This window comes from Martes martes, assembly GCF_963455335.1.
Source record: "Martes martes genome assembly, chromosome: 1".
In the NCBI taxonomy this organism is placed as follows: domain Eukaryota; kingdom Metazoa; phylum Chordata; class Mammalia; order Carnivora; family Mustelidae; genus Martes; species Martes martes.
In genome coordinates, this window is record NC_137888.1 from 164,877,383 (window position 1) to 164,904,114 (window position 26,732).

General features: G+C 40.1%; 1 protein-coding gene and 1 pseudogene across 2 annotated transcripts in view; one reads left to right on the forward strand and one right to left on the reverse strand.

The window, feature by feature from the left end:
• Window positions 1–26,229, reverse strand: part of SYN2 (synapsin II) — a gene marked incomplete at its 5' end in the record, with an annotated part of 194,767 nt that extends 168,538 nt beyond the window's left edge. The window contains one exon of the mRNA XM_080810785.1: window positions 25,838–26,229. Coding sequence (XP_080666911.1) covers window positions 25,838–26,229 — 392 coding nt within the window. The remainder of the gene's footprint in view (window positions 1–25,837) is intronic.
• On the forward strand, window positions 18,078–19,572 carry LOC308351305 (small ribosomal subunit protein uS10-like; annotated as a pseudogene). Its single transcript has 2 exons — window positions 18,078–18,085; window positions 19,183–19,572. The product of its transcript is annotated as a small ribosomal subunit protein uS10-like (transcript).
• Window positions 26,230–26,732: the final 503 nt, after the last annotated feature.

Sequence of the window (26,732 nt, forward strand, 5' to 3'; positions counted from 1 at the left end):
CTCATACCTGGAAATTATCTAAACTCACTACTGGTCCCAGCATAACCTGTTTAATTCCCAAGTGGCGTAAATAGTAGAACTGCTTGTAACTCATTATTTTGTATGACCTCTTTCCTGACCTTTATGCCAAAGTTCTTCCCCTAAGCTTCTTCCCATTCAGAGATGAAATTTCTATGACTCTAATAGCACAATTATTCTGCTTTCAGAGTCAAGAAGTAGGAAAAAAAACCCACAGATTTTCAATTCAGACAAACATTCAAATCCTCACTTACCACTTTCTAGCTGTATGCAACCCTGGGGAAGTTACTTTACCATCTGCTTATATGTAAAATGGCAATAACACCTCTTTGTAAGTGTAAGAATTCAATGAGAAAATGTATGTAAAGTGCCTGGTCATTTTAACTTTTCAATGTCAGTTCACTCCTCAGTTTTGTAAAATGGAAGCTGACATTGGCCCCAACTGGGCAGATACTATGCCCCAATGTAAAAAGCTGTCCTCAACCAGTATAGAACTCATGGGATCTAGGGACATTTCAAGGGTATAGATGATAAAAAGGGGGCAAATGCGTGGGACATCTTTACATGTGTTTAATTGGGAAACTGACTCCCAACCTAATGCAATTCACAGGCTCATTATGCTCTGGGCCTCTCTAGGCAGGGAAATGGGTGTTAGAAGAATGAAAAGGCGCACTGTTCCAATTACCATGAATGCAATGCATTACAAATAAACATATGTTTCCAGTGACAGAATTGAAGAGATCTGTTATGGAGAAGAGCTAGGAAGAAGCATGAGCCACAAGGCTGATGTTAATTTTTCACAAAGGAGGTAAAATTACAACCTTGCCACTTCTACCTGTGATGACAGTTTTAATGGTAAGGACACCACTGAGTTTATTACAGTGTGGAGATTTGGTGCCCAACAACAGAGCCTCTTCCACTCCCCTACCCTTTTGTTTCACACAAGCATTACACATATATCCAATACTCTAAGCCAAGTAAGAAGAAAAAAATAGTGTCACCAAGGCTCTCTCTAATCAAAATTACTTCTGAGTGTATGGGCTTCACAATTGCCATAGCTACCATCCACACTGCAGTGTGGATCAAGGATGCAGAGTCTAGAGGAACCCAAAATTCATTAAGAAGTACTAATTCAAGTGATATTTATAATTCTTCATTAGTCCTCATCACTATAAATATGATGTTCAAGTCCCTTTACAAAGGAGCCCACTGACCTCTCAACTCGTATCATCTAGCATTCCTCTTTCTTCCTGTTTTCATCATACAGAATATCTAAACTAAGAACACAGTATTACCAAAATAATAGTGTCTTTTCATGCTTTCCTGCCTCATTCCTCTACCTGAAACGCCTTATCCCCCTCCAATCTCCTAATCCACCCAGTGAATTTCTATTCTTCTTATAACTCTAGGTCAGATGCCTCCTCTTTGATTAATCTTTCCCATTCTCCTACTCTAGACAAAATTATTTATACTTCCTCCATTCCCTCACGGTGGTCTGAGGATAGCGTGAAGGCCTTGCATACACCAAGAAAATATTAAAGGTGAGGGGTGCCTGTGTGACTCAATCGGTTAAGTGTTGGACTCTTGAGCTCGGCTCAGGTCATGATCTCAGGATTGTAGGATCGAGTCCTGCATCAGGCTCCATGCTCAGTGAGGAGTCTGCTTGAGATTCTTCTCTCCCTCTGCCCCTCCCCCTGCTGTCTCTCCCAAATAAATAAATAAATAAATCTTTAAAAAAAAAAAAGGAAAAAGAAAATGTTAAAGGTGAAATTTTGCTCATCCTAGTTATGCCATTCATATTCTTTCATGAAGTAATACTTTCACTTATAAGAGATCTTCTAAGTCTAATGGATTTCAAGCATATATTTGTTACATAATCCTTTGCTTTAACTAAAATCTCAGGCGGAAACTCAATACATACACAACAAATAGAACCAGAGCTGCTCTGGTTGTAATAATAGACAGAGGATCCAAAGTATCTCCTACTTGAGTCTTCCCACAGTAGGGGATGATCCATGGACTCACTAACTCCAATCCAACCCCCTCTTTTTATAAATTATAAAACTTTGATCAAGAGATTAAGAACATATAACAATTTAGTATTAGGGCCACGACCCAGGTCTCCTGCCTTCTACCCTTATTACATGTCATTCTTGATCTCCTACTCTTGGGGGTAAAAAGCTACATGAAGAAAAGTGGTATGAGAGAGAAATAAGAGGCTTAACTAGCCTTAAAAATTCTATGGGAGCTTCTTCTATCAGCCTGCCAGCTGGAGCAGAGGATATGCCAGTATAATATCTACCTTGAGACAGTCTTAATGACTGGTTGCTAAGAGATTCATTGGGGAGGCAGAAAGGGCCTAAGGGACTGGGAGTGGAGAGTGGGGAAAGGGGGTTGCCTGGTTAGGATGCTACTGTTTGCAGGGCCAGCTAAGTACTAAGTCTCAGAAGGGGGCCACCTATACTACAGGCTTTCAGGGTCTTCAAGAAGACCCCCTTCCACCCACAAAAAAAGAAAAGGAAAAAAAAAAAGCAAAAGGCACCTCACTGACAAAATGTAATTTCTATGTGATGTGACTGGTTTGGATTCAAGACCTAGGTTGGATTCTTGTCAGCAATTATGAGTTGCCTGACTAACCTGTAATTATCAGTTTTATGGCTTGTAAAATCAATGCAATAACACTGATTTCACGTGAGTATTATCTTGGTTAAACAAGATAATATAAGTAAAAGCATTTAGGCAGTACCTGGTATATAGCAGGCATTCAATAACCAGTATTTCTTTTCTCCGCCTATGTTAGATAGAGCCCTTTCTGTTCAAGTTTCTTAAAACATAAAAGCCTTTGATATTTAAAATACTGCAATACTGAGTAATTATACAACTGAAAGTTATGTCCGCCCTCACCCCCCAAAATCCATATGCTGAAGCCCTAGTCCCCAGTGTGATGGTATTTAGAGGTAGGGCCTTTGAGAAGTAATTAGATTTAAATGGGGTTATAAGGGTAAAGCCCCCCATAATGGGATTTGTGCCCTTTTAAGAGTTTGAAGAGTCCAGAACGCTCTCTCCACCATATGAGGATATAGCAAGAAGGCAACATCTACAAACCAAGAAGAGGACATTCATGAGAATGTGATTATGCCCTTACCCAGTAAATTCCACTCCTGGGTAGGGAAAAAGAGCCTATATTCGCCAAAAGACATATACAAAAATTGTTCACAGCAGCATTTTTCATAACATCCCCAAACTGGGAACAACTTAAGTATCTACAAACAGCAGAATAAATAAATAAATTATGATATATTAAACCATAGAATATAAGTGAGCAATGAAAAAGAATGAAGTAATGCTCCATATAAGAATACAGATGACTCTTGGGATGCCTGAGTGGCTCAGTGGGTTGGGCTGCTGCCTTCAGCTCAGGTCATGATCCTATGGTCCTGGGATCGAGTCCTGCATCAGGCTCCTTGCTCAGTGCAGAGCCTGCTTCTCTCTTTGCCTCTGCCTGCCACTCTGCCTGCTTGTGCACACTCTTGCTCTCTGACAAATAAATAAATAAAATATTTTTTAAAAAAATACAGATGACTCTCATGAACATAATGTCAAACAAAAGAAGTTAGACCCAATACTGTTTATATTGCATGGTTCCATTTATATAAGCTCAAGTCAGGCAAAATTAATATATGATGAAGGTAGTAAAAATAGTGGTAACCTGTTGGAGAGGAGAAGTAATGATTGAGAGGGTACCAAAGAAGCTTAGCAGGTATTGGTCATATTATATATCTTGACTTGGGTTGTACTTTGTACTTTGCAAAAACTCTTTGGGCTATACACCTTTATACTTCATTGTTTAAAAATTTTTCAGGGAAAACAAACCTCTGGAAGAGATAACAGATTGAAGGTCATAAGGTCCCAGAGGTCCTTTAGCCTAGGACTACACCCTCTGACTTCCTTGTATCCATTCCTTCTTCACTGTCGTGGTCCCACTATTACAAGCCTCCAGTATCTCAGAGATGAACAACCAAAACATGCTCCTAAAGACTCCAGGCTGACACAAGTTCTTCCTCCTCCCAATTTTCAATACTGTCTCCAGATAAACCTCCCTTTGGAAGGCACTTATCATGATGGAATACTCCCTTGGACCAAAACCTTCACTATTCCCACTAACTATAAGATAACTCACCATTTGCAAAAGTGATAAAAAGCTAACAAAGTCTATTCACTTCCCAAAGTTACCCACCTTCCATCCTCCATCCTTCCTCACTATTTCCTTGGGGGAAAATAGTACTTTAGAAAGTTCTATTTCAGGGTACCTGGGTGGCTCAGTTGTTAAGCATCTCCCTTCAGCTCAGGTCATGGTCCCAGTATCCCAGGATCGAGCCCCACTTTGGGCTCCCTGCTCGGTGGGGAGCCTGCTTCTCCCTCTCCAGCTCCCCTGTGCTTGTTCCCTCTCTCACTATCTGTCATAAATAAATAAAGTCTTTAAAAAAAAAAAGACAGTTCTATTTCATCTTCAAATGATAAAGATTGGCAGCAAAATATAAAGAACAAATCCAGCTTCTGGGAAAAAAATAAAAGTAACTTTATCTCTCTATTCTTGGTTTCTTACATGAGATAGTGATGATAACAATTATTTCTTTTCACATAGCACTTTCATAATCTACTTTATTTCCGTGAAGTCTCAGGACAACCTTAGAAAGCAGGCATTCTCACTGACATTTATGCATAATGACACCAAGGCTCAAGTGAACACTAAGATTACTTTCCAGTTCTCACACTCTCGGGATTCTCTGCAATAGATGAGGTTTATTTCTGACAACTTCCTACTATTCTTCTGAGCATCTCTCTCATCCCATCTCTACTCCTCTACCACCAGGTGTCTATTCTATATTCTTTCTCTACAAAGTATTACTTTCAAAGTGTGGTTATAATCCTCAGTATGCTGCCTGAGGGCACCACAGTCATCCTCTTATAGATATTAATAAATTCCCAGAGGCCTCCAAAATCGTTAAGATCCAAAGAACAAATCTAAAATGTGAAAAGTTTAAGCAATTTAAGAAGAGGTAAGAATAATATTTAGAGGAGTTTATCAACTACCCCCAAGAAATTTGTATTTCTGCAACAATTTTTTGAGGCCTACTATCGGCCAGTGTGCTAAAAGCTGAGGCAAAGAATGAAACAAGGCCCTTGCTCTGAAAAAACTCTCAACCTAGTATAGACCCCACATGTGTCAGCCCTACATGTAATGCTGACTTTATTTTTTTTTTAAGATTTTATTTATTTATTAGAGAGAGAGCAAAAGAGCACAAGCAGGGAGAGCTGCAGGCAGAGGGAGAAGCAGGCTCCCCGCTGAGCAACAAGCCCAATATGGGGCTTGATCCCAGGACTCTGGGATCATGACCTGAGCTGAAGGCAGACGCTTAACCAACTAGCCACCCAGGCACCCCTGGAGTACTAACTTTAGCTCAAAGAATCTAACTCTTGGCTCCACAATCACAGAAGTTTTTGCTAAGTTAGATCAAATCCCCAAAAAGACCTTCTAGCCACTGTCATCCATTACTCTTCATCAACAACGAATGTCCCATTTAAAATCAAACCACCAAGTAAGCAAAATCAACAAGTAAACCGCTAAAGTCCAGAGCAATCGTTTCACATATTTATAAACAAACATTAGGGAAAACATTCAACCTTACCTGTACTCATAGAAATACATATTAAAACACTCAAATACGGCTTTTATACCTATTAATACTTAAAAAAATAATAAATGTGCTGAAAAGTGGTACAAAGGTTGATGGACTACAAACTGTAAAAACTTTTTATAGGAAGCAGTATAGCTTCTATCAATGTTAAATATATTATAATTTTTTAAAAGATTTTATTTATTTATTTGACAGACAGAAATCACAAGTAGGCAGAGAGGCAGGCGGGGGTGGGGGGCGCAGGGAGAAGGCTCCCCACTGAGCGGAGAGCCTGATGTGGGGCTTGATCCCAGGACCTTGAGACCATGACCCCAGCCGAAGGCAGAGGCTTTAACCCACTGAGCCACCCAGGCGCCCAAATATATTATAATTTTTTATCAAATAGTTCCTTTCCCCAAAATTGAGAATGCCTATAGCCTTACTATGTACTAATCATGAAAAACATAAGTCAACACACTTCTCTAATAGAAATATAATTGGATAGGGGCACCTGGGTGGTTCAGTTGGTTAAGCAACTGCCTTCGGCTCATGTCATGATCCCGGAGTCCCAGAATTGAGTCCTGCATCGGGCTCCTAGCTCCACGAGGAGTCTGCTTCTCCCTCTGACCTTCTCCCCTTTCATGCTCTCTCACTGTCTCTCTCTCAAATAAATAAATAAAATCTTTTTTAAAAAAAAAGGAAATATGATTGGATAAATCATGGTACAATAGCTATGAAAAATATATAAGTAACAACAAATAAAAATTATTTATAAGCAGAAAAAATACTAAATTATAGCTAGACAACAATCACAATTATATAAAAAATATGTTTGCATATGAACAAATATTGGAAGAGAATATGGAAAAATGTGAAAACAGCTACTCTATCACTATGGTGATATTATGAGAGAAATATGTTTTATTTAAAACTTTCTTTAATCATGTTGATAGAACAATAAATCCCACTTTACTACACTGCTTGTTTAATTGACTATCTTCCCCAAAAAACTGTAAGCTTTGCAAAGATGGGTCAACATCTCTTGTGCTCAGTATTCTAGCACAAGTTCCTACAGACTAATTCATGAAAGAATGAGTGAAATACATGGGAAACCTCACAATAAATGTCCTCAGGGGCAGAGGGGAAGTGGACGGCTAGAAGTAAACAAAAGGTTGATCTCTATGTGCCTCCTTTTTTTTTAAGCTCTTAATATGGGAAAAACCAAACCAACCACTAAAAAACCTCTGGGAAGTCTTTATTTCAAGACCACTGCCAAGATGCTCCTAAAGGGTCTGGAGAAAGACACAGGATGCTAGGAAGTGGACAGAATAGCAAGATATTCCCAGGATTGGGGGGGTGGGCACACAGAATCAAAAGGGACAGGAGCTTCATATCCTTTTCCGACCCCCAAATTCACTGTCCTTTAATTCTCAGAAACTTGCACATAATTAAAGCCGGAATTAAGGAGGAGGGACAGGTTATGTGGGAAAAAAGCAGGCAGAAAAAAACAAATCAGCAGGGAACAGTCTTTTTGGTAGGAACTTAAGTCTGATACCACTCTGAATTTTGGCTAAGAAATAAATTCCCAGGTACAAAGGAAAATAAGAAGCTTTTTTTTTTTTAAAAGATTTTATTTATTTATTTGGCAGACAGAGATCACAAGTAGGCAGAGAGGCAGGCAGAGAGAGAGGGAGGAAGCAGGCTCCCTGCTGAGCAGAGAGCCCGATGTGGGGCTCGATCCCAGGACTCTGGGATCATGACGTGAGCCGAAGGCAGAGGCTTTAACCCATTGAGCCACCCAGGTGCCCTGAAAATAAGAAGCTTTAAAGGAATTGAGCTCTGGAGAGAAAATCCCCTTTCCTGACAACTTAAAATCAGTCTGAAATATACCAAGGACACCAGAAGGATTCTAAATCATAAAAATATTATAAGCATTAACAAAAACCATAGGGAAAGGAGCTAATCTTTAAGTTGTTTTTCAACCAACCTACACAGCACCTGTCACAGACCATACAGGCTCTTTCCAGCTTAAGCAATTTTTTTATCCATCCTTAGTGCTTTCAGGCAAAAGCATCATAATTGACTAATGCAGAGCTCAGAAAAGGGGCACTGAGTAAGGAGAAAAGAGCACAAAGAAGAATCTAGATTTTTAGATGTAGCTCTACCTATTTCACGTTGTAACTATAAGTGAATCACATACTACCTGAGCCTTGGTTTCCTAATCAAAACAGGAAGCTATACCAACTTATAAGGTTAAGATGACAAGTGAGGGGACACATGCAAGTCAAAGCATATAATAAATTACAAAGTTTTACTTAAATGTGTGACCTTATTACAAAATCCTAAATGCTACAATTTCTTTCCAGGGTCAAAGTTAAGTTGAGTGCATTTTTTTCAACCAAATGTGAATGCATACGCTATCTGAAAGCTACAGGAAAATCATTCTTATCCCACTTTACCAAGTTAACTCACAGTTTATTCTTTCAAAGAGTAGACTTTTCATGTGGGCAAGTGTCAATAAAGAATGCTTCTCTTTCCCCCCCACCTTGGTGCTGAAATTCCACTATTCATTAGGTAGGATTAGAGATGTTTTTCTATTTTCCAGCTCCTTTTACGAAAAGGCAAAAGCTTATGAAAAGTTATTGCCAATAACCATTAACAACTCCTAGCTAAGCACAGATTAACTCAGTCCGCTGAAAATTTATTAAAGGCCAGGAAATAGGGATGCCAACAATAATTAGGCTTCCAATTGCCAAGAACCCCGACTTCAAGGAGGTTCCAACCACCAATGTCTCCAACCACCAAAATTTCCCAATTCCCACATTTCAGCACCTAAAAATCATCCAGACTAGTTCCTTCACTGAAAAATAAGACCTCATGTCCCAGTTTTGTTTCAGAAAATATGTTCACCTCTGGAATGGGACCTAGGTCATTCATAGGACATGTGCCCATGGAAAGGCATCAACAAGGAGAGAAGGCACAGAAAAGTGGGGGAAAAAATTCACCACCTCCACAGTTGATTATAATCAACAGCCTTGATTCTAGAAAAAATATATTTGCTCCCCTAAATTTCACTTCTCATAACTAGATAAACTGTCCATGACAATACTTAAGAGGAAATTAAATGGGAAATTCTTCCTCATATCAACTCTCAATCCCAATTGTTACAATGGTTTCAATCCATATATATTTAAATCTGTGTGGTACAGTTTGCAATTTGACCTCACAACAATCCTATGAAGAAAAAAAGGGCAGGTATTATTACTACAGTTTTAAGGATGAGGACATTGAGATTCAGAAACTTGCCATGCCCGAATTCACCTGGGCCATCTGATTCCAAATCTATGTTTTTCAGAACACCATGATGCTTCTTGAGGGCTTTTGGCTCCATTCTTTCCAAAGAATACCAGTCTCAACCTTTCTGTCATCAATTTCCATGGCAATGTTCACTGGCTTTTTGTGTAAGAACACAGCAGTTTCTGCAAGAGAAACTTGAGGTAGCATTAAAGGGAAATCATTAAGCTAAATATAAATATCCTTGAAAACAAAGAAGTTTGTTAAATGGCTGGAAGAACTGATATTCTTATCCATTTTCCAACTAGATTAGCCATCCACCTAGTTCTATGGCTCCTGCATCTCAGTACAGAAAGTCCATTAAAAAATATACAAGACCCAAAGTCAAAGACCTGAGTTCTAATCTTGATTCTATCACTTCCTGGCTATGCAAGCTTGAGTAACCTCTCCATCTTAATTCCTTTATACAGAAAATGAGAATAACATTAATTATGCCCCACAAATATTACTGTGTGGAGGACTGAGACAACGGATGTGACAGCACTCAAAGAATAAAGTTTCTACAAATAAGCCATCTCAAAAACATCTTCCCCAGAGACTGTTTCAAAACACTAGTAATCAGTGTTTTCTAAACTATATGCAACAAACCACTATAACTAAAATGAAGGAATATTCATCTAGGTTTGTCCTATTTTTCAAAATTATTTTTGGTGTCATGGAAATCTGTCTACAAATTATTTTACTTGACTTGAAGTCTTCTATAAATACTCATATGGTAAGCTGTTGTCTTAAAGCTGCTGTGAAAATCTGCTCATCATGGTGGAACACTTACTGAATCTCTCCATGTCCCAAACACTGCATTAGAAATTTTCAGTTTGATTGATTCTCATAAGAACCCTTTGAGATATATATTTATTTCCTCCTTATAGCTGAAGAAACTGAAGTTTGGAGAGAACAAGAAATTGTCCCAAGTCAAATGTGTGTTTATGTCATTGAGGATAAGAAACAGCAAGGTGTTTAGTGGCAAGAAATTTGAAACACTGTTATTCAGTGATCACACAGCATGTTGGTTAAGAGTATGGACTCAGAGTTGGACAACCTGGGTTCAAACCTGGATTCACTATGAGCTTTAGTTTCCTCATTTGTAAAATTAAGTTCATAATAATAATAACCTATTTCATAACCTAATAAATAAGTTAATAACATCTACTTAGAACACCACCTGTCACATGGTATTTCTCCCACACTGCATACCCAAACTTCTCTCTTTCACTGCCCTGAAACCTGTATGCTACCTAGCCTAAATCTCCTCTACATGCACATTACTCATTACTGTTATTATGCTTTTGCTCTTTCTTTTCCTTTTAAGTGAAATGCCTCTTTCTTTCCTCACTAATCTAAATCTCACTCAGCCTTCAAAGACTAGCTCAGATCTACCCCTTAAATGAAACATTTTCTGATTTCAATAGCCCACAGTAATTTCTTCCTTCCCTGAAAAACTCTTCATAATGTCAATCTAACCTATAGAAATCACTTGGTTTCTTTCTTTCTTTTTTTTTTTTTTTTAAATCACTTGATTTCAGTGGGTGGGAATGCAAGTTAGTGCAGCCACTTTGGAAAAGTGTGGAGGTTCCTCAATAAATTAAAAATAGAGCTACCCTTTAACCCAGCTATTGCACTACTGGGTATTTATCCCAAAGAAATATATGTAGTGAAAAGAAGGGCCATATGCACCCCAATGTTCATAGCAGCAATGTCCAAAAGAGCCAAACTGTGGAAAGAGCCGAGATGCTTTTCAACAAATGAATGGATAAAGATGTGGTCCATATATACAATGGAATATCACTGAGCCATCAGAAAGGATGAATACCCGACACTTGCATCAACATGGATGGAACTGGAGGAGATTATGCTAAGTGAAATATGTCAAGCAGAGAAAGTCAATTATCATATGGTTTTACTTATTTGTGAAACATAAGGAATAGCATGGAGGACATTAGGAAAAGGAAGGGAAAAACGAAGGGGGGGGGTGGGGAATTGGAGCGGGAGACAAACCATGAGAGACTATGGACTCTGGGAAACAAACTGAGGGTTTTAGAAGGGAGGGGGTGGGGGGATAGGAGAGCCTGGTGATGGGTATTAAGGAGGGCATGGATTGCATGGAGCACTGGAGCAAACAATGAATCATGGAACACTACATCAAAAACTAATAATGTACTGTATGGTGACTATCATAACATGATTAAAAAACTAATTAAAAGAAATCACTTGATTTCTAAAGGCTTCTCTAGGTGATTTAACCCAAATCCCTAAATTTTGAAATAGAAATTGAAGCTTAAAGAGTTAAATTGCCTATGGTGACACAAAAAGTTAACTGTCAGAGTAGACACTTAAATCTGGGTATTTTAAATGTTTGCAAAGCTCCTTCTACTCTACTCTCCTAACTTCTGTCTTCCTTGAGATTCTGCACTTCTTAAAGCTGAAAGCATATATTCTATAATTATCTGATTCAAAGTATTAACTGGTCTTGTGGCCTTCATGGCAACTAACACACTGAAGTTAGTGGATGCTTGCCAATTGATTAGCATATCAATCTTCCCTGATGCCCTTTGGTCCATCAGTTGAAGTGTTAATACGTTAATACTCTGCAACATAGGATGCAACAGAACTTAAATTCTCACCATCAGGGAGTGATAGGGGCCAAAGAGGGAAACATATCCATATATATCCCTACATTTGCATCACAGGGTCCATCACATTCCACTGCACATCCTCAAATTTGAAGCCCTGCACCATGAGACTTGGGGCACAGCACACTCCAGCATGTCCCCCTGCCTCCCCCCAACACACACAGCTCCCTCTCTGGATTATTACTGGAATCCGGAAGTATAAAAGAAACAGTCTTCAGTTACTTTTTCATTATTAATATTAGGGCCCTTCAAGGATTTGAGTCTACAACAGAAAAAAGAGACCTCAATTTCCTCCCATAAAGCCCAGGTCTCTTTTTGCAGGATTACCTCAGGCTAAAGTTATTGCATAAAGTTGCTAGGTCCCTTGAACAAATAAATAAGAGGTATTTATCCTAGAAGGGTATTATAGCTGTACATCGGAGGACTGGAATGGAAGAATGGTCCTAGACAGAAGGAAAAAGAAAGAACAGACTCTAAAATTTGAGAAAGGCTCAAGTAAACAAAGACATCTTAGTGCCTACGCTGAAACAGAGGACGAAAAAGAGAGCACATGGCTATTCTCCAGAAAACATGCAGGGAGTGTTTATGCCCATCAGAAGAGGTGTTAGAGAGGGGAAGAACAGGTACATCATCAGCCTCTTGTAAGGGAGGCCAGTAAAAATAATTAATGTGTTTATAGCATTTTACAGCTTATAAAAAGATTTTTTATGTATCACTTTTTTAAAGATTTTATTTATTTATTTGAGACAGAAGGATACAGAAAGAGAACATGAGCAGGGGGAGAGACAGAGGCAGAGGGAAAAGCAGACTCCCTGGTAAGCCAGGACCCCAACTCAGGGCTTGATCCCAGGACCTAGAGATCACAACCTGAGCCGAAGGCAGACACTTAACCATCTGAGCCACCCAGGCATGCATATATATGCATAACATTTCTTAATGAATAATCACTTTTGTTAACATAGCTCTTGTTTGTTTATATTTATAGGGAGCTGAATAGTTGCTTTTCCTCATCATTCATATTTTCATAATTTTTTTCATAAGTCATTGAATGATCCAATAAATAATTACTGAAAACCTTCTCTCTCATACCAAATGCTGGGGATATCAAGATTAAAGTTATAGTCATTGGGGCATCTGGGTGACTCAGTTGGTTAAGCATCTGCCTTCAGCTCAGGTAATAATCCCAGGCCCCGTTTCAGGCTCTCTGCTCATCAGGGAGCCTCCTCCTCCCTCTCCCTCTACCTGCCACTCTGCCTACTTGTGGGCTCTCTAATAAAAAAAAAAAAATCTTAAAAAAATAAGTTACAGTCATTGCCCTCAAGGAGATCTCAGCGTTGAAGATGAGATGAGAAGACAGACAAATAAAATTTGATTATAAGTTAATCACTATGAGATAAACAAACATGTTATAGATTCTAACACAAACTAGAAGATAACAAAGGAGTAAGTCTAGTCCTGACTCTAAAATAATCAACTGAATTGAGTCTTGAAGATGATCCAGGCAAAAACACAGAAGAAGCCTTTCAGGTAGCAGGAGTAGTATAAAGACATAGGGACATGGCACATTCAGTTAAACTTATGTAGTTTGCCATGGTTATCAAAGTGGATGGGGAAATCAAAGAAAGGTAGAACGGAAGAGGTAGGCAGAGTCAGATCATGAAAAGCTTACTGTGTATTTCCTTTCAACACATTCCCATCAGTCACAATGCTGTTTAGTTCTCCAGAATTATTCTTGGGATAACCCAAAAGAATTTCTCACGAAAGAGAAAAAAAAAAAAAAGCAGCTTGGGTGGCCCAAGATTGGAGTGTTTGCTGGACAGGGAAAAAACAAAAAACAAAAGCAGGATTAACTTCAGAAAAATGAGCTCCAGGAGAGCCAAGTGTCAATATAGGCTAGAGAGGAGAGCTTCGGTCCGTAATTTTATTCCATTTGTCTTTATTCTGCTCAAAGTTACCATGGGCCAGATAATACTTTCCGGTATTGAATGCTGCTATTGGATCTCATTCAGAGCTAAATCTCTAAAGAGTTTTGATTTAGACTGGTTGAAAACTAATAAAGTTAATCTGCATTTCATAGAGCATAAGTAAGAGCAAAAGCATTCTAGTACTTGTATTTGCAGTGAATAAAGATGTTTTCCAACATATACCTCTTATCCTAGAATACTTTTTCTCACCATTGTTCCCTTCTACCCCTTTTCTTATTCTCTGGATCTCTCTCTCCTTAGCTCAATTCGACAAAGATTTATTGAACTTAAACTACGTGTCAGACATTGCTGGATGCTAAGGATATAAAAATGAATAAAACATTCAGCCTGCCACAAAGAATTCTTCATCACACAAATAGATCATTGTTTTGAGTCCGGTGATAAAGATAACCATATGACTGAAGGAGGGCATGAAGGGGACAGAAATGCCCAATATATCCAGGGGTAAGAGAAGAATTTCTGAAAAAGAAATATTCATCTCAGTCTCAAAAGGTACATATGAGTTCAGTCAAGAAAAGGAAGAAAAGAGAACAACAACTGCATGTGGAATGAACAGCATAAACAAAGACAAGGGGAAGGAATGCCATAATGTGTTAGTTCAATAGTTCAATATTGCTGTAAACTGAAGTTTAGGGATAGAAATGGTTAGGAGACTGGAGAAGAAAGCACAGGTCAAATCATGGGAAGGTGATGAACTTTACTTATCAGACATGGGATAGGACATGAAAAGCTTTAAGCAAAGGAGTGAATGAGTCAGACTTGTATTTTAAATAGTTCATTCAAGCTATTAAGTAGAAATCATCACGAAAGTTATAAGAGTTCTAGGTGAAATTAATGAGAACTTGAAATAGGCAACAGTCAGTCTCCTCAGTTGAGACAGAGAATATGGAAAGAGCTGGAATAGAAGGGGAGATAAGGAATTCAATACTGGAACAAATGACCTTGAGTTGCCTGTAACCACCCAAATGGAGAAATACAGCAGGCAACTAAACATGTATGTAAAGATCAGGACAATGTTCTGGTGTGAAGGCTGAGATCTGGGAACTGATTGCATTTAGAAGATAAATGACATCTTGAGAGGAGATGGATCAGGGAATGTGTGTAAAGTGAAAAAAGAAGTGGGCAGAAGATGGGGCCCTTAGGAACACTTATATTTAATGAGGTAATCAAGGAAAAAGAACAGGGACACCTGGGTAGCTCAGTTGGTTGAGCGGCTGCCTTCAGCTCAGGTCATGATCCCAGGGTCCTGGAATCGAGTCCCACATTGGGTTCCTTTCTCAGCCGGGAGCCTGCTTCTCTCTCTGCCTCTCCTTGCCTCTTTGCCTGCTTGTGATCTCTCTCTCTCTCTCTCTCTCTGACAAATAAATAAATAAATCTTAAAAAAAAAAAAAAGAAAAAGAACAAAAAGAGTGAGAAGAACTTTAAAAAGGTATGAACAAAGATTGCCATATTCAGAAGTGAAGGGACTACCAAATGGAAGACAACAGTGTCAAACCAATCCATGAAAGTATAGACTGACACCTTCCTTTGGATTTAGCAAGAACAATCAGTATTATAGAGTAGAAGCCATCAGTGCAGGAGGGGAAATATAGGATAAGGGAGTAGAGACAAGAGTGAGATTTCTATTTCACATCTGGAAGAGTGACTAAGAAGGTGGAGAACAGATTTTGCTTGTTTCTTTATTTGCAGTGACAGAGCAACCAGCAGAAAATGAGAGAATGAACAGAAGGGAAAAGAAGAGGTGGAATTTAGAGCAAAGACATGGAGGAGGGAATGGGTCTTTTTAAAACAAGACAGTATCCTCATGCTCTGAGAATGGAAAAAATGTCTTACCTCTTACTGAGGTAAGACAGAGAACCAGAACAGAAACATTCTAAAGGAATTGTGAAATAATTGCATGGAATCCTAAAAGCTGAGTATGTATCTAGAAGAGTGTAACCCAGTATATAGCAAAAGTTTAGGATTAAGAGTAATGACAGGGGCACCTGGGTGGCTCAGTGGGTTAAAGCCTCTGCCTTCAGCTCACCTCATGATCCCAGGGTCCTAGGATGGAGCCCCACATCGGGCTCTCTGCTCAGCAGGGAGCCTGCTTCTCCTTCTCTCTCTGCCTGCCTCTCTGCCTACTTGTGATCTTTGTCTGTCAAGTAAATAAATAAAAAATCTAAAAAAAGAGAGAGAGTTGTGACAAATGAGTCTGAAAAGATAAACTGGAGCACGTTGTAAATAAGCTTCATGAGCAACAATGTGTTAGAGAAGAACATTAAAAAGGAAATTACAAGATTTGTGGATGCTTTTGTTTAATACTTTGAATGCAATGTGAAAGATAGACTGAATAGGAGAAAAGAACACAGACATAACTTTTTTTTTAAAAGATTTTATTTATTTATTTGACAGAGAGAGAGATCACAAGTAGGCAGAGAGGCAGGCAGAGAAAGGGGGGCGGGGGGGAGCAGGCTCCCTGCTGAGCAGAGAGCCTGATGCAGGACTCAATCCCAGGAACCTGGGATCATGACCTGAGCCAAGGCAGCGGCTTAACCGAGCCACCCAGGTGCCCTGCACAAACATAACTTTTAAAGCCATTCTGATTCTCTCTTCCTTCATTTCCCTCTGTAATCACCCTTCCCTAATTAGTCACAAGTGAAACTGAAGCAGAACTATTTTAGAATTTATTTATTAAACAAAATAAGGATTTATGTGGTCCTGTCCATTACTGTTAAATTAGCTGAATCAAATAGGTAATATCTCTCTTATTTAAAAAAAAAAAAAGCTAAAATTATATTTCCCTTCAAAATATACCAAAGGAAGGGGGGCCTGGGTGGCTCGGTCATTAAGCATCAAGCCCTGCATCAGGTTCCCTGCTCAGCCTGAAGCCTGCTTCTCCCTCACCCACTATCCCTGCTTGTGTTACTCTCTCACTGTCTCTCTATCTGTCAAATAAATAAATAAAATCTTTAAAAAAAAAAAGAAGTCTTCAAAAATTTTGCTTTGAACAAGTAGCCTTCAATTTAAAAAAATAAAAATATTCTTCATCCTCAAAGTGTGCAAAATAGACAATAAAACTACACCATAAGGGAACTCAAAAAAAGGGACAAAGATAGGGAAGGATATAACAATCACTAGTAAGGCTCTTTACCCACTACAAAGTGCTTTTCCAAAACCTTATTTTATTCAATTCTTACAACATCACTAAGGGATATACATGTTTTCACTTCCATTTCACACATATGGGAACTAATTTTTGTCTGTGTTATTCTGGAACCTAGAACAGTGTCTGGCATATGGTAACTCCCCAATGAAAAATGTGTCAAATAGAGGGAAAAGGGGCTCAGAGAGGTTTTTTAACTCTGATAGGATCATACAGTTAAGGGTGGAGCTGGGCCTCAATCCTGTATGTTCACATTGTTTCATGGTCCTGAAAAGAGAAGAAAAGGGTGGAGTGATTGAATATAATCATAATCTGCTTTACAATTTTATGTAAACTGATTAAACTTCAGAAATGCCTACTACTGAGCAACAAACACCAAGGCCAGTATACTTTCTGTAATTCTTACTTATGCTGCATGGGCATCTTTTGAGTTCAGAAATCTAGGGTATTTGTACAGTTTATTCTCTCCATAGGTCACCTGCCCTATTCTAAGTTACTTCCTTCTGCTGCACAGAAGTAGTATCTGCAGGACAGAAATGCCCTCTATGTCATCTTCTCTTCTCTCTGGAAAGCTATATGTAGCCTTCTGGTATTCAATTGCTTCTACGTGGAAAGCTAAAACAAAGGATGACAATGCCACCCAATGAGTATGCAGAAGATCTTATTCACAGGACTCAGAGGGGCACACACAGTGTGAGTACTATTAAACACAAAAAACAGGATGCAACTCTCCATACTGAGGCCACTATGTTTAACCATGTTTAACTATGTCACTCCCTGTAATGAATATGATCCTGAAAAAGTGGTGTATATATAAAATTTTTATAAAGTGAGCAATTTCAAAAGCAGTAGGGTGCTTACTATTTAAGTGAATCATGCGGTAAATCCTTTTGCAAAAGAAACCTTTTTTATAACAAAAAATAATCTAATTTTTCTGCTGGCAAATTTGTCTTATGTGTGCAGGACTCTACCAATTTAGGTTCAGAACCTGACGTTTCAGCTTAACAGCTATTTAATACTGGGCAAATGATTATTTTCATGAGTTTGTTTATTCATCTATGAAATATTCTTTCTACTTCTCAGGATCACTGTGAGAATAAAATGAGACAATGTGTATACATATGTTGTATAAACTGCTTAGCAGCACAGTGTACATGGCAGGGATCAAGAGATAAACTCTGTCAGCCAATACTTCAAAATACGTTTACAAAAGTTCTTAGCTCTATCAGGAAGAGAGGAATTTAACCACAAGTCCCCAGTTCCCATCATGAGGAGGTAAGAAAGAGGTACTAAATGGAGAGTACTCAAAAGATGAGCTTTTCATCAAAGACATGTTTAGTCATTTATTGACCTAGGCCTCTTTTTCCAAAGATTTACAAGCGTTATGCCATAGAGTAAATTATAAAGCTTTTTAAAGAAAATAGCACATAAACTGTAACATGGAAACAAAGTAGTGCTGTAAAGGATCTTAGAGAGTCTCTTTTTCAATCCTATCAACTGACAGATTTTAGAAAATCAAAATCCAAAGAGGCAAAGTGGTTTACCTAAGGATATACAATGGCACATTTTTAACAGCACAACATTTCTAACATATCTTCATTTCCTAGGACAGCCCACCTCTGTGTTCCCACAGTACCCTATGCACACTAATTACATACTATAATAAATCTTACTTAAATGTCTGTCCTCTCCCCTACTGGGCGGGAAGATCTCAGTAAACAAGGCCTATGCCAAACTTATATCCCCAGCACTTGGCTTGTGTTAAATGCTCAACTGCACCAAACATGTCCCAGTTAAAACTGTCTTATCAATGTGAGGGAAGGTATATAATTCTGGAAAACTTACTGTTTAGACCTCCACTACTTTTTGCTTAGCAAGATACTGAAAAGGCTAACGTAATTATAGATCTGAACTTGGGTAGAGAAAGACAGGAAGCAATCTCAGGTAGACAGGAACACTACAGTAAAAATGGGTCCCTGGAAAGAAGGTCATCGTTGTAGCACAGTCCTACTAACTTCATTATATTGTTGGATTTTGGTTACTAGACTCTCGAACAGTCTTTCCTTCAACCATTTTACAATCACCTTGGCTGAAACAGTAACATATAAGATAATGCAATTGTCCGTGTGACTCTAGGGCGGTGTTCATGTGGCTCTTTTTAAAATATTTACTGAGCATTCCACAACAAATCTTTAAAAGAAATAGAAAAAAAACAGTACTTTTAAGGAGAAAATGCTTATATTTGAGGGACCTGCCTAACGAGTGACTTAAGAGTAAAAAAACCTCTTTGAGAAAGACATGGTCGCAGCTACAGTGGAGTCCTGGATGCCCTGCTCCTGCTCCTGACTCAGCCCTGTTTGCTCTCCTCCAAGAACAAGTCAGCCAGGAAGCCACTCCACAGTCATAGCTTTTAAAGGCACTGGGAAGACACCCTGGAACCAGAGATGGCGATTCACCAATTTAGAATTACTCTAGCCAGCTGCAACCTAAAATCTTGGGAAACAGTGTATACTAACCTGATCACAGGTGCAAAGGAAAAGAATCTCAAAGTGAAAGGACCAGTTCAGATACCTACCAAGATTCTGAGAATCACTACAAGAAAAGTTGCTTGTGGTTAAGGTTCTAAGACTTGGGATTGTTCTCAGATGAAGATCCACAAGCAACTCATTGATCTGCACAGTCCTTCTGAGACTGTTAAGCAAATTACTTCCATCAGTATGGAGCCAGGAGTCAAGGTTGAAGTCACCATTGCAGATGCCTAAATCAATCTTTTAAATAAATTATCAGTTGTTAAAAAAAAATAATAATAAAAGAGAGAGAGAATAGAAAGAAACTTGAGTTGGAGTCAGATGATATAAATTCTAGTCCTCATTCTCCAACTTCTTATTTGACCTTGGCCAAATCATTCCATTTCTCTGCACTACATGCTCTTTCGGGTTCTTTCAAGTTCAAATGTTATAATTATAAAAGTAAAAAGTCCCTATCAATCCTTGAAATGGAGAAAGATAAAAGGAAGGTAGAAAGATAGTAAAATAGAGGGTAAAATGGGGTAAAAAGCTTAGTAGAGAGACTGAAGTTCTACATTGTAGTTCTGGTTCTGTCATTAACTAGCTGAGTAACCCTGAACAAGTCACGTTCCCTCTTCAGATCATATTTCTTCCACTTATAAAGTACCCAAATGATCTTCCAGCTCTACTAATCTAGAATTCTAAGCTATAGCCTATGGCTATTAAGAACAATGCAATGTTATAGAATCAGTATGTTTGTGTTCACAAGTCAGAAACAGGACATACAGATAAAATATTTAGTAGACAGAAGCCTCAAATCTCACTTGAGTTTTCCCCCCAAGTTCTAATTCAAATATTGTTCTAGAGTCTCTCACAAGCACTGGTCCAGACTATTGTACTTTGAATTCCCCTATTCTTAATGATATGTCCAAAGACGACCATAAAAGCATGGAAAATAGGTGCTGCCTAGATAATGCATCAGTCCAGTTTCTTCATGGTCTCTCTCTTTTCTACCACTGTACTTTCCTTATACTATCTGCTCTCTGGACTGAGTCAAACCTATCTCTTTTGATTCAAAATCTTCAAAGTTCAGTTCAAATCTCGATACGTGCATGAAGCACTCCCTTCCCACTGTAGCCCACATCCATTTTTCACTCTTTTGAACTTCTAAAGTACTACAGTGCTGTGGCAGAGATTCAATGATATTTGTAAAGAGCTTAGTGTGCTTCCCATATAGCAAAGGCTCAATAAATCATAGTAGTGTCGTTGCCACACCTTTAGCAGTAATCACATATCCTTTAGTTCAGTGCATCTTAAATTTAATGTGCATGTAAATCACCTGGACATTTTATTCAAATGCAAATTGACTCAGTAGGTATGACGACCTGATAGGCTGTAGTTCAAAAAGCTCCTGCCTGGGGCACTTGGGTGGTGCAGTGGGTTGAGCAGTTGAGTGTCCCATTCTTGGTTTCCCCTCGTGTGGTTATCTCAGGTCTCAGGATCAAGCCCCACTTTACGCTCAGCAATCAGTGTAGAGTCTGCTTGAGTTTTTTTCTCCCTCTCCCTCTGCCCCTCCCACTTATGCTCTCTACCTAAAATAAATAAATAAATCTTAAGGAAAAAAAAAAGTTCCTGTTTGATGCCAATGCTGTTGATCCAAGGACTATATTCTTTGAATATAAGGGGTAGTTTTTGTAAACTAAAAAAAAAAAAAAAAAAAAAAAAAGTATGAGGGAACCCTTCTACACTGTTGGTGGGAATGCAAACTGGTGCAGCCACTCTGGAAAACAGTATGGAGATTCCTCAAAAAGTTGAAAATAGACTCAGCAATTGCACTACTAGGTATTTACCCCAAGAAACAAATGTAGTGATCCAAAGGGGTACCTGCACCCCAATGTTTCTAGCAGCAATGTCCACAATAGCCAAACTATGGAAAGAGCCCAGATATCCATCAACAGATGAATGGATAAATAAGATGTTGTATATATATATATATGCAATGCAATATTATGCAGGCATCAAAAAACGAAATCTTGCCATTTACAACAACGTGGATGGAGCTAGATGGTATTATGCTAAGCAAAATAAGTCACAGAGAAAGACAATTATATGATCTCACTGATACATGATATGGAATTTAAGAAACAAGGCAGAGGATCATGGGGGAAGAGAGGAAAAAATGAAACAAAACGAAACCCAGAGAGGAAGACAAACCATAAGAGACTCTTTTTTTTTTTTAAGATTTTTTATTTATTTATTTGACAGATAGAGATCACAAGTAGGCAGAGAGGCAGGCAGAGAGAGAGAGAGAGAGAGAGGAGGAAGCAGGCTCCCCACTGAGCAGAGAGCCCCAGGTGGGGCTTGATCCCAGGACCCCGGGATCATGACCCAAGCCGAAGGCAGAGGCTTTAACCCACTGAGCCACCCAGGTGCCCCAAGAGACTCTTAATCATAGGAAACAAACTGAGGATTGCTGGGGGGAGGAGGGTGGAGGGATGGGGTAACTGGGTGATACACATTGAAGAGGGTATGTGTTATAATGAGCAAGGGTATTATATAAATATGACTAATGAATCACAGACCTGTACCCCTGAAACAAATAATACATTATATGCTAATTTTTTTTAAAAAGTGTGTTATCTTAGCTGTCCACTCGAACAGTAAAATCTTCGAAGACAGATACTACAACTCCTTTTTCTTAGCATATACACCCCATAACAAGAAGGTGCTCAATAAACACCTGTGGACTTACCATATCTACAGTCCCCAGAACATCAGATAATCTCTAGAATGTCTGTGCTATGCTGATTTTCAAACCAAACATTGAGACATGCTAAGATGGAAAAGCTCACTTGGTCACTGGAATTGGAATTGCTGAAAAGAGAGGCAGGGGAAAATCTGAGAGAAAACTTACCTCTTCACCAGTGAGAGTGTAAGATGCAGAAAAAAACAACATACAAATGGACATTTGTTCCTTGTTTAAGCACAAAGATAATTAGAGTTCAGTATTAACTGCACTTCAAATTTAGGTATGAACCTTAAAAGAAGACACGCATTTCAGGTAAAACGTACATATATTTAAAATACTAGTAACAATTACTAATAAGGGATTTCATTTTTTAGTGGAGCAGATACATTTTTTCAATGATTCTTTACCATGCAATTAATCTAAAGATCTCAAGCAACCAATGAAAACACATTTTAAACAAGAGACAGAAACAACCTCCAATTTTCCCATCAACTTAGTCTGTGGAAACGTCCCCAAATTCCATTGTCCACAATTACACTGATAAAAATTTGAAGGGATCTGCTATATATTAAGGTTGCTCTGAGAGGCTGCCAACTTTAAGCCCTTCTTTTAAGTCTCCAATTATTTAAATGCTTCTTAAAACCCTCTTTATTTTAGCAATCTAGAGTTCAAATGGGACTAATATTTTTTAATTCTACCAGGAAGCTACACTCTGACTTCCTATTCAAGCATCAGGAAAATAATATTGGGCATATATATGACACCTGTTCACTGAATGCTATCCAGATAGCTTAAACAGTGAGACAAATTTGCTAAAATTTTTCATTAGAGGAAAAAGCACCTTTTTAAGTCACTGTGCTTGTCATAAGCAGACACCTGCTCCTTAACTTATAGAGAACTTTCAATAAAACCATTCAAAAATATTTAACTGAGATGCTTTTAGCAAATTCAGGCAAGAAAGAAAACAAAATCTGCAATCCTGAGAATTGCTATTAAGCATAGAAACAGAGAAGCGTCAAATGCTGTCAAGCACCAGACTCAAACTGGGTTTATAAGTTTTAATAAATCAATGTTATTACTACAAAGAAAATCAGAAAACAGCTGGGAGTCAGCCCAAAGGAAAATGGCTTCTTTTACTTTCATCAGTTTAGTCCCCAGGGAAAGGCAAATTCTCTGGTTCATGCCAGGCAGGCAGTTTTCCTAGAACAAAACACTATCCAAAAAGAGTTTTGAATCCTAAGCAATAGAAGCAGTTAGTGCTAAACACAAATCTCAGCAGCCACATCATGCCCATACAAATGAGTATCTTCCTACCTGTTGGTACCTAACTGGTAATTAAACCCAAAACAAATGTCTTCATCAGAACAGGAGATCAGGACAAGGTACATGAGTGTCAGATTCTTGCATAAAAAACGAAGCACCAATATTCCCATTTCTCCCCTCCTTTTCCTGGCCTTTCTTCAAGACTCATCTTTTAGGGCCACCTAGGTGGCTCAGTTGGTTAAGCGTCTGTCTTCGGCTCAGATCATGATCTCAGGGTCCTTGGATTGAGCCCTGCATTAGGCTCCCTGCTCAGTGGGGAGCCTGCTTCCCCCTGTCACTCTGCCTACTTGTGATTTCTCTCTGTGTGTCAAATAAATAAATAAAATCTTAAAAAAAAAAAACCCTTATCTTTTATAAAGCTTTCTCCAATAACTCTGGCTCTCACAATCACTCTATTTATTAAATCCCTAAAACACTGGTCTGAAATAATAATTGTAGAATAATTTTTGTTAACTGTTCATGTCTCCATTTTGTCTCCAAATTTCAGTGTGAGTTCTTGGTAAGGCCCCTACACTGCCTTCCCTGTAGAGGGAGCCTATTATTAATATTGCCAATAATATAATAATAAGGCAAACTTATATTATTGGCAATAATGATATTATTATATATTATATATATTGTGAGGCAATACAGCATAGTGGAATGGCAATACTGGAGTCAAATGGGCCTAAGTTCAAATCCCAGGTCAACTATTTGCTGGTTGTATGACTGGGAACAAGTTACTCACTTTTTGTAAGCCTCAGTTTTGTGTTTAGAATTTAATGAGACATATATAAGAGCACCTGGTAAGGGTCTGACATATGACAGTTGCTCAATAAAACTTAATTACCTACCTTCCTCATTTAATAAGCACTTGTGATTTAAACTAAGAATAATCTTCCTATGGGACTACCAATGGTACCATCATATACTTACTCTTATATGTTCCTCATACACTCTTGCCGGTGCCTCTGTCATTTCCTAACAAAGGTCCCTTAAGATTTTCTACTCCATTGTTCTGAGAAAAGGCAACTACACAAGTCACCCAAATGACTATTCAGAATGGTCATATTAGGAGCCAGCAGGAGTGCATCTCCACATCTACATCTCACTTCCATTACACCCACGCCAGTACTCCCTCCCTCCAAGTCTCCCTGTGAGAAAATGAAAGAGAAAAGCAGTAAAGCAGCCAAAAGAGGAAATGGAGAAAAATGATTCTGTGGTCCCTCTGTGTCTCACTCTCAGGAGGAAGCACTTGGGTCCAGGCTCTTACCTCAACCTTTCTGAGAAAGGAAAAAATAAAACCCTTCCCGTATTCTTGAAGAAGCAACCCAGATTTCTTGCCTCTTCACTTCTTCAAGCCCTTCACCAGTCAATTCTTCCATCACCACCCACCCCAACCATCCCCTGGGCCAACTTCCTGCTACATGACATAGAACCTCTTTAACCTGATCTGCCTTGAATGAACCCCATTCATGCTTTTACTAACTAGAGGTAACATTTTCCAGAAGCCCTCACCATTCTAAGTTGCAATATCCCAAGCAAGAAGAAAGAGAGAGAGAGAAAGAGATTCTCCAAGTTGCTGTCTACTGCATTAAGGTAGATCTTTTTATTTGTTTGTACCCCTTTAATGATCCAGAATGTTTTACCTCAGTCATCATCTTTCCAGCTGGAAAAAACCACATTCACTTTCACAACTCTCCCCGCCCTCCCACCCCGCCGCCGCCACACACACACACACACACACACACACACACACATTTTTTTTTTTACTAAAACAAAAACAAATTTAAAAAACCACAAATCCCCTCCGTGCTTCAAAAAACACAAGCATTTTATTATTCTTAAACTGACCTCAGCCATGCTCCTCTGCAGCAAGCTCAAGTACATACACCTGGGCTCTCATATCCGTGCTTTGACCAACGTAGATGTCAATACTGATACAAGCCTTCATCCAGCCAGGTGAAAACTACCCCCATCATCCTCTCCCTCAAAACACTCATTTCCACCGCAAATTCACTCCGTGCCTCAAGATGTACAATCTTTTGTATTGGCTTTAAATGTTTCACCTGAGCTTCTACGTGTCTAGACTGAAAGTCTGTTCTTTCTGCCCCCTCCCTTCAAGAACAAACAAACAAACAAAACTCAATTTTTTCTTTTTTTTAGGATTCTTCCCTGTTGCATAAAGTAGCTCCTCCTTTTACGTGTCGTGAGGGATTTGAGAGAATCGAGGCAATATTTCACCTCAGGATTCACCTTTCCAGACCACTCTGCCCCCGCCAGCAGACACAACATTGAAAGCACCCCCCCCAACATCTCCCCACAGGGGGACCATGCGGACCCTCCCTCTCAGGTGTCAGGAACGATTCCTTGGTGCCCGGGACCACCTTTCCCGCGGCCTCTAGCTGCCCGGCAGGCCCCGGGAACCCCGCGCGGCGGCGGCGGCGGCGGCGGCGGCCGGGTACCTACCAGTCGGTGTGCGGCTCGTCGACGACCAGCAGCACCTTGGCCTTCCTGGCGGCGGCGGGCGCGGGCGCGGGCGCGTCCACCAGGCCGGCCGAGGCTGCCGTCTGCTTCACGGCTTGGGACAGCGAGCTAAAGAAACTGCTGCCCACCGATGGCGCCGCGGCCGCCTGCGGCGCGGGATGCGACGCGGGCGCCGGGGCCGGGGCCGGCGGCGGCCTCCGCTCGGGGCCCGGCGAGACGGCCGGGGGCGCCGAGGAGGCCGAGGCCGCGCCCGGACCGGGGGGCGGCGGCGGCGGCTGCTGGGGCTCGGGCCGCTGCAGGTCGGTCATGTAGCCATTGGGCAGGTTGGCGATGAAGCTGCTGTCCGACAGCCGGCGCCTCAGGAAGTTCATCATCTGGCTTGAGGGGCTGGGGGCGCGCGGGGCGGCGGGGCCGGACGGCGCGGAAGGCGAGACTGAGGAGGCAGCGGCTGGAGGACTGAGGCTGCTGAGGCGGCTGAGGCGGCTGCGGCCGGGTTCGCTGCGCGCGAGCCCAGCAAACAGCCGCGGTGCACTGGGCGGGGCGGGCCGGGCAGCGCGAGGCTCCGCGCCAGGGAGCGGGCGGGGCCGGAGGCGGAGCCACTTTTCGCCCCGCCTCTCGCCGCAGAGCCGGCACCGCCCCCTATTCGCTGCCTGCGCGCCCTGCACCTAGCGGTGGGTTCTCTACTCTGGAGATTTGGGGGCAGGGGATTGCCAGGTCTCCTGCAGCCTGAGCGGAGTTCTGTGGAGAGAGTGTGGGAGCCAGTCTTCCTCCCCGAGAATAGGGGAAAAGGAGCCGAGACCCCTACCACCTTTTTGGTTGGGGATAAAAGAGCCATGTCCCACCCAGAGATGGAGGCGAAGAAAACTGTCCCCACTCC